The sequence below is a fragment of the Tetrao urogallus genome (assembly GCF_951394365.1).
Source record: "Tetrao urogallus genome assembly, chromosome: 1".
Lineage (NCBI taxonomy): Eukaryota > Metazoa > Chordata > Aves > Galliformes > Phasianidae > Tetrao > Tetrao urogallus.
The window spans coordinates 25,866,810-25,881,758 of NC_136813.1; the positions used below are offsets into that span (position 1 = coordinate 25,866,810).

Below are 14,949 nucleotides of genomic sequence, written 5' to 3' on the forward strand. Positions count from 1 at the left end.
ATGAGTTCATCAGAATTGTATATTCTAATTCTTTGCTTAAGGATCAAAAGTAACTTAGGAGTTCCAATAGGGAAATATCTACTACAGAAACTAGCTAGTGTGGTATGCAACCAGTTTTAAACTGCAGTATCTGGTTTTTGTTTCTGTTGTTTGGTTTTTTGTTGTTTTTTTTTAGGGGGTATTTCAACAAAACTGAGTACAATCCTTTTAGTTAGCTGACCATGAATAATCTCACTAACCAACCTTATGTCGGTTTCTGTTAGTTTGTAATATGGTAGACTTATTAAACAAATCAGCTGACTTGTATTTGTGTCTTTTTTATAGGCTTGGGGTTGGAAACTAATTGCAGCTCATGGCTACAGCCCTGGGACTGAGTTTCTGGGCATTATTTCAGTTTATTCTAATGTGTATGCTCTTCAAGTGGCTTTAACTCCGCTTCTGTTAATATTTGACATCTTTTTTTTTTTTTTTTTTCCAGTGTTTTATGTCCACTAGTCTTCAGTACGCTTAGCATACTAAACACATAGTTATCTGGATTACAGGGTTTAGGCCTTGGCTTTTGTGCAATACTGAGCAGCCAGAGTCTCGGGACAACAGGATGCTCAGCGCAGCTCCTTGTTAACCAGCCTTTGCTGTGAGGGCTGCGCTCTGTCAGCCCCCACCCGGCAGCGGCCGCCATGGCTGTGCCCCGCCTTCCCGCGCGGCGCCGCCTCAGAGAGCGGCCGGGTGCCGCCTTCCCTTCCCGCGGCGGGGTGCTCCGCGTTCGGGGGCCGAGCGCCAAGTCTCGGGGGGCCGCTCCGCAGCATCCCCCTGCCTGCCGCCCTCGCCGAGGCGTAGCGGGAGCCCTGCTGCCGCGGGAAGCGGCCTGGGGCCTCGGCTATCGCAGTCGGTAAAAAATGGAAGAATACGAAGTACTGAAAGTATTGGGAGAAGGGTCCTTCGGGAGAGCTCTCCTAGTTCAACACAAAGTCAGCGACCAGAAGTATGCCGTGAAGGAAATTAGGCTTCCTGTGGTAAGTAACACACGTGCACCTCCTCCAGAGTCCCATCCAACTTGGCCTTGAGTGCCTCCAGGGATGGGGAACCCACAGTTTCTCTGGGCAGCTGTGCAGGGCATCCTTGCCCTCATGGTGAAAAACTTCCTCTACTGTAGTTGACTGGACTCCTATCAACTTTGCAAGAATCTAGATTTCATCTGCAACATCTAATGGGGAATTGAGCCTTATATTATTGCTGAAATTCAGTTAGTCAGGTTACCTGAAGCTAACAAAAAAAAATCACAAAATGCTGCACGTAGCTAACAAAATCACAAAATGGGAGGCTCTGGCTTCCTCGAGGCTGAAGCTAAGTTAGTACTTGGGCACTTGGTTTTATACTGAGTTTGTGCAGTACAGCTGTCAGCTGTTCCAAAGTCAGTGTGTGCTGATTTGTTGTTGCATAGTTCTATGCTGTTAAAATAGAAAATCATTAACTGAGCCCTCAATATATCAAGGAAGAAGTCTACAATTAGTAATAAACCTTGCATTGAAGAAGATAGTTTTCAAGTTTCTAAAAATTAGAAATTTTTCATATAAATAAGTATATATGTAAATTTATATTATATATAATATATATATATATAAAAACAGAAATTCTTAAAATAACAGAATAAAATAAAGATGTCATGTGTAAATATGTGTCAAGTGTATAGATGAAAATGTTTTAGAGTGACCTTTATATAAATGTACTTACATTTTCAGTCTTCGTCTGATGTAGAGAACTCTAGGAAGGAAGCTGTTCTTTTGGCTAAAATGAAACATCCAAATGTTGTTGCCTATAAAGAATCATTTGAAGGTAAATATAAAAATTTAAAATATCTGTATTTAGAATCATAGAATAACGAAGGTTGGGAAAGATCTCCAAGGTCATCCAGTCCAACCAACCGCCTGCCTCTCACCAGTATTTCCCACTGATCTATGTCTCTCAGTACATCTAAATGTTTCTTAAATGCCTCCAGGGACAATGACTCTACCACCTCCCTGGGCAGCCCGTTGCAGTGCATCACCACTCCTTCACAGAAGAAGTTTTACCTAATATTCCACCTGAACCTCCCCTGCTGCAACTTGAGGCCATTACTTCTAGTTGTGTCACTAGTTATGTGGGAGAAGAGGCTGACTACCATCTGCCACATCCTCCTTTCGGGGAGTTATGGAGTGCAATAAGGCCTCCTCCAGACTGAACAATCCCAGTTCCCTCAGCTGCTCGGCATCTTGTGCTTCAGACCCTTCAGCAGCTCTGTTGCTTGTCTCTGAACACGTTCCAGAGCCTCCATATCTTTCTTGTAGTGAGGGCCCAAAACTGAACCCAGTAAAGTTTTAAGATTAATTGTAAAGTTTTATTTAAAGTTGCATACTGCTATGGCACAAAGACCACATTTTTAGCATGTAGTTGGAACTCGATAGTAACAGTAATATATTCTGTTCATTAAATTACTAATTATTTGTAAATTGCCTGAAATCTAGCTGATGGACACCTGTATATAGTGATGGAGTATTGTGATGATGGAGATCTAATGCAAAAGATTAAACACCAAAGAGGAAAGTTGTTCCCTGAAGACACGGTAAGAAAACACATATTTTTGAAACAAGGACCTTGGAGCTGTTCTTCATGTAAACTGGAGTACATTAAGAAGTACTTTATGTCACATAAAAAAATGTAATAGATATGCTAACACCTTAAGCTACTTAAAATGAAATAAGATGATAACAGAATCATTAAGCTTGGAAAAGATCAGTAAGGTCATTTATTCCAACCGTCAGCTCATCAAGGGAATAGAAGCACTGCTTTTGTAATTTCAGCAGAACAAGTACTGAACTGTAAAAGGAATAAGAAATAAACTGCTGTCTGTATCTGAGAAATGTGTGAACAGTGTGCAAAATACAGATTTGAATGCATACATGTATGCAATTAAGGAAGAACTTAATACAAACCAGTCAAGTAAGAGGTACTGCAAATGAAAAGTAAATAAAGTACTGTGCTGAGATAATTGAAATTAGCTAAGAGACTAAATAAAATATTATGCATCGGTTGAGTGTTTGAAGCAAACATGATGCATGAACTCCTTTTGTCATTGAAGCTATGAAATTATTTTGGAGGAAGCTCAGAGTTCTGTTGTTGTGATTTAAAAGCCACATCCTGCCACTTATAAGCATCATCTTCATTAAAATGAAAAGACCAGAATCCTCAACTGATATCATCCTCAGGTTGGCCCAACATCTCTAAGGCCGTTTAAAATAACACAATTCATTTTAGAAACATTATATTATCTCAGTGCAAGTATTTTTAATCTGCTTATTTGCTATGAAATCATAATTAGCACACACGTAAAATGACCTGTATTGCCTCCCTGGTTTCATGATTGTTGTGTGTTTTTTGTTTTTCTAGGCACAGCATTCTTTCTGCCTTCTTAAAATACACACTTTTATTTTAAAGGATTCAGCCTTTTGTGGAAACTTGGGGTCATTGTGCTGGAGTTACTGATAACTCTCAGGTGTTGGGAACTCACTTTCTTCTGTGCTTTTTTTTTAAAACTCTGTTAGTGAAGGAATCCTTACCTGCAGTATTGAGCCATTATTACTCTTCATTACTTTTTTCAGATCCTTTGCTGGTTTGTGCAGATGTGCCTGGGTGTGAAGCACATTCACGATAAGCGTGTATTGCACAGGGATATCAAATCTAAGGTGAACAGAACAAGCTTTTTTTTGCTACTTACAAACTCTTCTGCATGCGGATGTTCAACTCTGTTATAATTTCCTGCTACTGCTACATGCTGTTTTTCACTTGTTTGGAACCATGTGGTCTTACACATCATCTTAATATAATTATGCCCTTCATAGCCACACTGATAATAGAGTGCTTCTGGCAAACTGCAGATAATTTAGAACAATAGTGGAGGCATGAAAAAAGGTGTATGGAGTAAACAGTTTGTGATTATTTTGCCTCTCATTTTTTCTTTCTTGTTACTTCCTAGCAAAAAGGTAGAAACTCAGAAGCGTGCCCTTAGTGCTTTGAGTACAGCACTGAGATGAAGGCGTTTCTGATGTCTGATTCTTTCTCTGCTACTGATGCTGAGAATTTGGGTCTATATTACTATTCTGTTTACCTTTAAACAAAATATACTACTTAACTTTTTGTCCTAGAAGCATTAGCTTAAGCAAGTAAAAGGAAATACAAAATGTCAGAAGTGATCATCAGTATCTTCTCTGTATGTACAAACTGTATTTCCTAAAAATTATTTAAGTGTATGAATTTGTTGTTCTCTTGAAATGCAGAACGTCTTTCTCACTCAAAATGGAAAAGTAAAATTGGGAGATTTTGGATCTGCACGACTTCTTGCACAGTATGTGGATATTTCCACTGGTTTCAGTGGTATTGTTTTATTTTGCAATACATAAATAGTACAAAATGTCCTGAAGAATTACATTTTGTGTGGATTTTCTTTGTCATTTCAATAGCCCGATGTCATATGCCTGCACATACGTGGGAACTCCTTACTACGTACCTCCTGAAATATGGGAAAACATGCCATACAACAACAAAAGGTATTCATATTTTCAGTGATCACAGATAATGACTGACTGACTTTTTATTTGAAGTTATCTGACTTTGTGCTTGATACTTGTTTGGTTTCAGGCAAGTATTGAATTGAGAAAGGAGTAATCTCTGGGGCAGGGGGCCTTAGGTGCAAGGGCCTAAATTCCTCTTTATTTAGGTAATTGAAGACATAGTATCTTCAATCTTAGGAGTTCAAAAACTGCTGTCCCGACCTGTGTGTGCATTTGTAAGAGTAAATAAGATACATAAGCACACACATATGTGTATTTATGTGCACGTATACATACATGTATGTTTCTTGGTTGTTTTATTTTTTAGCTCTTCTTGTCTGTCTTAATGTAGGGATAATGGCTACAGAACTGATGACTCTTAAATTGATTGAACCCAGTTATTCTAGTCCTTATGCAAGGACTTCTGTGAACAACCCGATAGAATGGTGCTCACAGCTTCCTCACAGACTCAATGCTACTGAGCTATGGTATATCCCCCCTCCTACTTCTGTTCTGTGACCCTAGCTGTACCTGAATCTGATTTGCAGAGTGACTCGTTTTTGCAGCAGAGAGGAGAGCTTTATAGTGCTTAAGATTTTTCTGCTTCTCTTGCAAGGATAGTGTCGAGTTGTATCTTTTGCAGGTGTCATTACTTGCCCTTGTGAAATTGTGATGTTTTCCCTGTAGGATAATGTTCATTGGCAGGGACTAGAATTGCAGTTCTCAGAATGAGGGTTGTGTAGCTGCCATTTGATGCTCAGTGCTGTGGAGCACAAAGGCTTTGCAATGCAGAAGGATATAAATATTGTTGAAGTAAATTGCTTAGAAGACATTCTGGGAATAAAAAGCTGAGTACAGTTGTATGACATTATCCTTATTTACTTCAAGGTGGGTTAAAATAAGCAAGATCATTTCCACTGGAGATGCCAAGCACATTATCATGTTGACTTTTATAGTTTTTATTTGCAGATTTCTAGATTTATGGTTAGATTTATTTTAGTTTATTCAATTTGGTTACATACACATAGTTAATTTCACTTTTACTGGACTATTTTACTTGTTAAACTGTAATTTCTGTCTCAATTTCTCTTATCTTTCTCTATGCCTACAGTGACATATGGTCTCTGGGATGCATCCTGTATGAGCTGTGCACTCTTAAACATCCAGTAAGTATGGCTATATGGATATTAGAACAGTTTTGAAAATCCCTTAAAGTTTAATCAGTAGTTGCTGAACTTGGATTCGTAGAGAATTACATTTTTGACTGAAGTGTTTGCTGCTGCTCTTTCTGAGACAGGGAAGTACTGCTCTACGCTTCCCACTTTTCCTCCATTACTTTCCTTCTGTGTTTCAGCAGCTCATGGTCTACTGAACCCTTCTGTGATATGCCCAGTCTTCTAAATTGCTTGAAAACAGTTCTTTTTTTCCTTGTTCACTCGGTTTTCCTTCCTATCAGTGAGGTGATTTGGGACTTAATAAGAAGCCCAGTGAGTTCCACGCTGAATCAAGATATCTGTTGGGATGTTGGCACAAGCATTGCATTTTATAGGATCTAGCTGATCACAGGAGATGGAGGCAGGGGCACTCAAAATCTTTTCTAATGTGTCTACATCGTATGCAACTACAGCAAAATGAAAGAAATAAGCAGTTTGGAACCTCACATCAGTGACTGATTGTTAAATCAAGTTGCTGTCTAAGTAGTGTTCTGCTACTGGGACAGAGGGAAGCTGGATGTATGGTTTTATATCTCCGTTCACTTCTAGTACACTGGATTTCATGTGTTTGATGCTATGCTCCCTATGTGTTAACTTCCTCTGCCTTCTTTATATGGACACGTGGCTAAGACTGAAAGCCTTGTCAAGGTAACTTTTTTTAGCAGGAAATGAGATCATCCTAACATAAGGATATTTTGTACGTTGTTTTATAAGCAGCAGTTTCATTTCATCGAGCTACTGCTATAGCTTGAAATCCTCTGTAACAACAAAAGATCTGGTCTAGTATTAAATGAGGAGCTTGGAGATTCATGTGGCAGGGGAGTTGGAGATTCATGATCCTTGAGGTCCCTTCCAGCCCATGCCATTCTGTGATTCTCTGATTCTGTGAAGATTCCTTACAGCTGCAGCTGCTATTAGTGTAGAAATTTATATTGCACATCACTGAGTGATGAGGCACTGAAGTGTGCTGCCCTATGTATGTCTTTGTCATGACTTTGGCAGTGTCACAGCTCTTAAGGTAGTGCTTAAGAGAGAGCAGAGCAGCCTTCCCTTTTTAGCAGCAATGAAACTTCACATATGAGATGTTTTAATTCTCAGGAAATTATATCTACTTAATTGTTAGCATAAATAAATGCCCACTTAATAGCTCTGTAAAATGTAAAATAGTTACTGATGTACTCAAAGTTATAATTGCACATCTGAATTACAGCCTGAAATTCCCTAATCAGGAGCCACATCAGTATGACTGGAGAGAGTCTACACAGATGCATGCCACTATTATTATATAATAAATGTTAAAGTTGCTCTTCAATGACATCAATTTATTGAGTACTTTACACACTGTGTGCTCTGATGTTCATTTATTTTTAACGCAGTTTCAAGCCAATAGCTGGAAACATCTAATCCTTAAGATATGCAAAGGATCCTACAGTCCTCTGCCAGCTCACTATTGCTATGAACTCCATTACTTAATAAAACAGATGTTTAAGAGAAATCCCAAGAATCGTCCGTCAGTGACTACTATCCTTGCAAGAGGTTGCTTAGCCAAACTTATCAGAAATTGTTTCCCTTCTGAGGTACAGTATTGTCTTTGTCTCTGGATTTGAACAATAATATCTACGTGTCAGACACCAAATAAAATCTTCTGTAATTTGGTAGTATGCAACAGTGTGAAATGTGTTATGTAAATCCTACATTAAAAGCTATAAATATACTTGTAGACATCTCAGAGAAACAAATTTTCTGAAGGGTTTTAAGAAGAGAAGTTGAGTATTGACATCATGCTGCTAAAATAAGGCATGATCTGTAACAGTTGTTTTGTATAGTAAGACTATTTTTAACAAACTATATACAGTAGCTTGAGGAAGATTAAAATCTTACAGTTCTAACATTTGTGCATACACTTCCAGGTGACAGAAGAATTCAAGCAAGATCTAAAGGAAACTAGGAAATGCAAAGGCATTGCAATAAGACCAAAAGGTGTCAGTGATGTTTTTCTTGATATAGGAGTAATAAAGCAACTAGGAATTGTAAGGTCTTAAATACAGCTGTAAAATGTTAATATTATATGCTTGAATCATTTTTTAATTCTTTCAAAGTTTAATATTCCTGAACTTGTATGGAAAGTCTTTGAACAGTGTATATTGCATTCTGTCATGAACCTTCATGTTAGAAAACTTTTAATTGGGCATAGCTGAGTGCTATACATCATTACTTTCCCACTGTCAGAAATACAGTGCAGTGCTGCAGTAAAAGATTTTAAGTCTTAGACTTGTGCTAGGATTAAGCTTGTTAATTTTGAAATGAGCAAAACTTTTTGCTGTTGCATCTATTTTAAATGTGACTGGGGTTTCTTTCCCAGAACACAGTGAAGCAAGCTATTTTTATTATTTGGTTTAAAGAAGATTTTGGATTTTATCTAATTTAACTACACTGAATGCATTTAATGACACTCAAGTTTATATACAACTGCAGCCCAAGCAGTTGTATTTTATTGCAGAAAGGTTCAGAGGGACTCAGCATTGAGAATGAGATGCCCAGACAGGAGTGTGAAGTACTTTTCCTCACCTGGCTCAGTGGTAATGATGCCATACCTCTCAAATAGCACTTTACCACAGATGTTTGCCAAAGGCATTAACTCTTCAATCTGTCCCTTAATGTATCAGGTAGTGTTGCAGCTGGTGGAGGCTCAAATAAGAAAGAAAGTAAGGTAGGTGTTCAACTATAAATATGCTATTTACATTTTGGCAGTTCAGAATGTTCTGTATTAGAGAAAAATATCATTCTGGAAACTCTTAGTGTGCTAAAACTGTAGACCAGTCTTCTATGCCAGTTATCACCTGCACTCAACCTGCAGAGTTCAATTGCAGTTTCAGACCTTTGTAACGTTTTGATGTTTTCCACATTTAGTTCAGTTCCAAAGTGGATTTCATTATAGTTATTTTTAAAAAAAGCTGACAAAACCCCTCACTTTTCTGAGATGTAAGATGCTGCATAAAATCATGTATTTGCTTTGGGGACACATTTTGAACAGTCTCCTGTAGAAACAATCCAGTGGGGACATCATTCTCACCGATTTTAGCACCAATGTGAGATTTTAGGTGAGGAGTATTAAGCAACAAGTGACCAAGAAAGAAAGCACTTCTGAGGAGATCATAGCACAGCCTGTCCCAGCCATATTGAGTATATTTTTCAAAACATTGTCAGTAGGGCTCTTTTTTTCTCTTCATAGACCTGTCAATCTGAGAAGCTTAATATTTGGGTCGAACTTGTTCTCTCAGGGAATAGGACTCATGTTATCTTTATATTGCTACTGCTTTCAAATGTGAAAAAAATAAATCAAAAACCCACAAACTGCATCAAGTAACTACATTTATACTTAGTCTCAAAAGGAGACTGTCAAGAAAAGAACATGCAATGTGGATTGTAGTGTAATAATAGATCCAGTGCAATTGCTGTTGCCACTGCTTTCATGGTGTCTACAATTTAGTTTTCTGATCCTTAGGCCAACCAACAAAGATAATGAATAACACGGTCCTTATTCTCTTAAAGCAAAGCGAAGATGAAGGTAGCACATGGTTGAAAAGTGAAAATACAACTAAAGATTTGAATGAATGCACAAGAGAACAAAGGAAAAATGACGAAGAGGGTAAGTTTTAAGGCTTATGAATTTCCTTCTATCTGGTGATTTTAAATATTGTTGATCCAGACATTTAAACAGGTAGAGCATACAAGTCTGCATCTACATAAATCCATGCTGCTGTTTGTTGCTTCCTAATTGCATTGATTCTTACTGCTCATCTCAAGTTCTTGAAAAAGTCTTGGCCAAAGTATTAAGAAAGAACTGTTTGAAAATATTTGGTATGGAGTAAATGGACTCGATGGGGTTATTCTTCATCCTGTTTCTAGGTCAAGAATTGTGCTCATAGCATCAAATATGAAATGCTGAACACTTAGTGCTAGTTTGAACAGGCAGCAAACAGTGAGATCTGCTGGTGATCATCTTTTGTTGTTGTAATTACAGCAGAAACTTTGGAAGTCCTCTCAGGAGTTACTGATTTGACACATCTCCATAGGAGACGATGGGAGAAGAGGACATTCAGTACTGTAGTGGATGTCCTGGAAAATGCTCCCTTGCTTTCTTCCAGTTTTACATCTGAAGAGAATAAAAGTAAGATTTAATTGAATGTGTTTTTACACAATTTTAGTTCAAGTAATATCAGTGCTTCTTTACAGATGTTAAAAACCTAAACTTCACAGGAAATATTTAAGTGATGTGAAAATCATTTAAAGACACCCTATTAACAAGCACTCAGAAAGTCCACTGTGCTGAAGAGAAAAGGTACATTTGAGACTGACGATTTCTTACTGGTCTTGTGTAATGGGAGCATTTTGAAGAGTAATGAAAACCACAATTAACATTAGCAACCCTAAAATGAAAATTACTGCCAAGAAATTACACTACCATCCCCTCTCTTAACGTGCCATGAAGTGAGTGACATTGAAGATATTGTACAAAACTCATCATCTGCAGAACTCAGTTGTTGAGATGTACCTGTTCTCCTTTTCTTTCTTCTCTCTTTATGTCATCACCCGCAGTATGCTGTGAGAGGTCAGTGTGGTTATCTTGCATTACAAGTTTTCTACCTTTGTTTTTCTCTTAACTACGATGTTTGCAATTCATGTTGCTAATGCGTTTTCATCTGAGTAACTGTATTTAATAATGATTTTATACCTAGATGGTTCTGTTACAAACTACAGTGAAAGTAAGCCACGTAAGCAGTGGGCTAAGGAAACTCCTCGGACCCTGATGAACATCCTCAGTACTGCAGATGTCAGCTTAGCGTTTGAAACTTACACACTTTATAAACCAGGTAAATTCCTATGTTTATTGATAGGCCCTGTGTGTAGAGATTGAACACTGATGCACATGTCACAACAGACGTGAACAACATACATTTTGTTTAAACAATCAAAGTTTACCGAATTAAATGTGAATTTGAAAAAGAAAATCCAACTGAGAATTCCTGAGTGATTGTACATCCCCACTGCATCTATGAAAGACTTTCACTTGAACAGTCTGACAGTCTTCACCCTGCCAAGTGGCATAATATCTGAGTTGTTGGGATGGAGTAATTAGGCTGTAGCCTCATCAGGGAATCCACTTTCACTGAGTCATACTGCTCTGTTTTGAAGAAGGGATGGTAGGATGGTGGAAGGTAACTGTAGGCTGTAGATATGCATAGCTGCAGGTGTAAATACTCTGTCTCCACTTAAAGACTCATAGAACATCCCAAATAGGTAGGGACCCACTTATTCTGACAAGAATCACTTAGTCCAACTTCTGGCTCCACTCAAGAGCGCCCGAAAATCAGATCATACATCTGAGTTGTCCAGATGCTCCTGGAGCTCCTGGCAGCTCAGGGCTGTGCCCACTGCACAGCCTATTCCATGCACATTGACCTCTGGGGCAGAGCCTTTTTGTGATATCCAACCTTAAGTTACTGCTTTATCTGTGTTCTTAAAATAGTAAGAGCTTGTACTGGAATCTGCAAAGATCTAGAGACAAACTAGAAGACATTTTTAATAATTTTATTCTATAATTTGTGATTTTGGTTTATGCTTTCAAAGCTTCTGAAAATATACTAAGAGGTCCACTTTCTGATGAAACTGAAGCATCTGATGAACTAGATGGGGAACATGAAGATATTGCCACAGATTTGGAGAGACTTGAGCCTAGATCTGATGAAGACGATACGTATGTCCAAATGACATCTTGTGTTTTTGTTTTGTTTGTTTCCTTGAAGCAATTAATATATATATATTCCTCTAAAAAAAAAAAAAAAAAAGACAACTGTATTTTTCTTATCACTTAAATTCATTCTTCTCTTACACAGTGATATAAGAATTTAGTAGCATTTGATATCAGAAATACTTTCTTTGCTATATTTATAGTTCTTGATGTTGAGATTCAAGAAGTTGCTCATTGTTAGATTATTTTTGCTGGTGACTTTGTAAAAAAGGAGATGAAATTAGATCTGCAGTAATGTGCAAACTTTTTCTTGCATGAGATATCTTTGTACTCTGACCTTGAAATCAGATAATCAACAGCAGCAATACCACTTGCTAGTAGTGTTTGCTGCATTGGTGTATGATTCTTCACACTCCTTCATGCATAGTGCAGTGAAGTCACTTTTGCACCTACTTATTGAGATACATTTGTAGAAACTTCTAAACTTCTGTTTATGTTCCTGTTTTGGAAAAGCAAACTATGTCAACACATTCTGAAGAAAAATACTGTATTTTACATGTGTGTGTATTTGGGGGGGGGGAATTCTTGGAGTGTCAGAATCTTAGCATATGTTGTTTATTTTGGTGGCAATTGGAGATGATCTGCTCAGGCAGGGATGTACTGCTGCAGTCCAACAGCAAGCCCTTCACATCAACACGCATACGGTGTCTTGGTGTGTGCATCTGGCTTTGCAGCTGATAAAACTTATTTGGGTAAATTCAAAAGGGAGTCCCTGCCAGTTCCTTAATCACAGAAGTGCAGGGAATAAGTCTTTGGTGTTGATGTTTTTAACAGATTTTCTCCTACTGAGTATAATTTTAGGAAAAAAAAAAAAAAAATACAAAGCAGGTAAAGATTTTATGAGGTTGTACTTTTTTTGCTTTGCAAAATAACATTTTGAAATCTATTTTTAGTGACTTTGAGGAAGATGACCCAGACTGGGTGTCAGAACTGCAAACGGTGTTGATACGCAGTGACTGAAAACCTGGAGTTTTTCTACAGTAACAAAAGTCAGTCTTGGCACTATTTGTAATCCCATCTGTTGTTATTAACAGTTAGTTATTAATAAAGTCACCTCAGTCAAAAAATTCCGAGTGTGCAAATTGTCTGTATGATGTAACTGAGAGGGAATTGCACGGCTTTGCGCAGGGCGGTGGTGCAGTCACCACCCCGGGGCTGCTCAAGAGCCGCGTGGCACCGAGGGCCGTGAGCGGGCACGGGGGGACGGGTTGGTGGTCGGACCGGATGGGCTTACAGGTCTTTCCCAGTGTTGCACAGCAGGGTTAGCAGGTCGTGTTTGGAGGGCGTGTTACGAAAAACATGTAGCTTTGCTAATTGAAGCGTTGTTCGCACATCATTAATCTTATGATAGTACCTTGGGGCGAGCTTTTGCCTTAATTGCCTCCCTGACCAGAGTTTTATGTACATCATACGCACGTACGTAAACTCACCTGCTCCTAAACAAGGACTAACTTTCCCGTTCTGATACGGAGACAAACTAACTAACGCTGTACCGTCAGCTCTTCCAGCCCCAAGCCGCTCCGTGGGCACTGCCCGCGGCTCCAGGCCCACCTGGAAGTCTCCTCCTCCTCCGCTTTCTCCTCCTCCTGCTGGCCGCGGTGCTCCGGAGCCGGCTGGGCGCACGCAGGTACCGCGGTCCGCCGTTCGGGCCGAGCCCGACAGCGGGGCACGAGCCCAGGGAAGAAGGGCCCGCGCGGCGCGCCCCGTCGCCATGACGACGGCACCACAGCGGGCGGGAGGGAGCGATGGGGGAGCCGTGGCCGCCGAGCTGCCTCCTCACGGCTGGTGTCCCCGGCAGGGAGCTCCGTCAGTGCCGGCCTGGGGCCTCGTCCCGCGGAGAGGTGGCTCGGGGGGGAGTGGGAGGCGGCGCGAGTGGGTGCGAGGGCCCCATAGATTGAGGGAGCTGCCTGCTGTTCCTGACAGGAACAGCGTGGTTGTCTGCAGACCTCCCCTGGCAACTCGTAGTCCAGCTAATACATACAACTTCAAGGTGTGTGCGTCTATTAGCCGTGTTAGTTTGCTTGCACATGGGTTGCAAATACCTGTGGCAGTCATTGCCAGGAGTGCAAGCTAAATCAACAAGCAGCGTGTTCTGTGTTTATTTTGCCCGTTAAAGAACAAGTGTGTAGTATTGGTAACCTCTAAATATCATCAAACTCCCAAATCATTAGTCTTACATTGTATTTTATGCTGCCTTTTCTTATTTCTTTCTTTCTTTTAATTTTAGTTTGTTCTGGGAGCATGCTGCTAGTCCTGTTTAATATCTTTATTGATGATTTGGATGAGAGGGTTGAGTGCATCCTTAATAAGTTTTCAGATGACAAGATGGCTGAAAGTGTTGATCTGCCCCAGGATAGCAAGGCCCTACAGAGTGTCACTGGGCTGAAGCCAATGGCATGAGGTTCAACAAGACCGAGTGCCAGGTCCTGCACTTTGGCCACAACAACCCCAGGCAATGCTACAGGCTTGGAGCAGAGTGGCTAGAAGACTGTAGAAGAAATGGACCTGGGAGCGTTGGTTGATGCTTGGCTCAACATGAGCCAGCAGTGTGCCCAGGTGGCCAAGAAGGCCCTTGGCAGCCTGGCTTGTACCAGAAATAGTGCAGCCAGTTGGAGCAGGGAGGTGATCATCCCTCTGTATTCAGCTCTGGTGAGGCTGCACCTTGAATAGAGTCACAGAATCACAGAATCATAGAATGGTTTGGGTTGGAAGGAACCTTTAAGATCATCTAGTTCCAACCCTCTGCTATAGGCAGGGGCATCTCCCTCTAGACCAGGTTGCTCAAAGCCTCATCCAGCCTGGCCTTGAATGCTTCCAGGGAAGAGGCATGCACAGCCCCTCTGAACAACCTGTTCCAGTGTCTCACCACCCTCACAGTAAAGACTTACCTCTTAACGTCTGGTATAAATCTATTCTTTGCATACTGTGTTCAGTTTTGGGCCCGTCAGTACAAGTAAGATATTGAGGCCATGGAGCGTGTCCAGAGAAGGGCAACAAAGCTGTGAAGGGTTTGAAAAACAAGTCTTATGGGGAATAGCTGAGGGAACTGGGATTGTGGAATCTGGATGAAAGAAAGCTCAGGAGAGACCTTAATGCTTTCTACAGCTGCCTGAAAAGAGGTGGTGGTGAGGCAGGAGTCAGTCTGTTTTCCTGTGTAACGAGCAATATGCTTTAAGTTGCACCAGCAAAGTTTCAGCTTGGACATTAGGAAGAACTTCTCAGAAAGTGTGGTGATGTGGTGATGCATTGAAGCACATTGCCCAGGGAGGTGGAGGAGTTGCCATCCCTGCAGGTGTTCATGAAACGTGTGGATATGGCACTGAAGGACACTGGGTGTCAT

The 14,949-nt window shown here is 40.2% G+C and overlaps 1 protein-coding gene across 1 annotated transcript; it reads left to right on the forward strand.

The window, feature by feature from the left end:
• Nucleotides 1-896: 896 nt before the first annotated feature.
• LOC306957846 (serine/threonine-protein kinase Nek3-like) lies at nt 897-12,569 on the forward strand (the record flags this gene model as incomplete). Its single annotated transcript, XM_079549186.1, has 15 exons — nt 897-1,013; nt 1,740-1,833; nt 2,502-2,599; nt 3,636-3,719; nt 4,311-4,378; nt 4,494-4,580; nt 5,695-5,749; nt 7,174-7,379; nt 7,701-7,777; nt 8,464-8,507; nt 9,350-9,446; nt 9,822-9,968; nt 10,537-10,671; nt 11,429-11,555; nt 12,503-12,569. 15 exons carry the CDS (start codon nt 897-899, stop codon nt 12,567-12,569), a joined length of 1,503 nt encoding a protein of 500 aa, XP_079405312.1.
• Nucleotides 12,570-14,949: the final 2,380 nt, after the last annotated feature.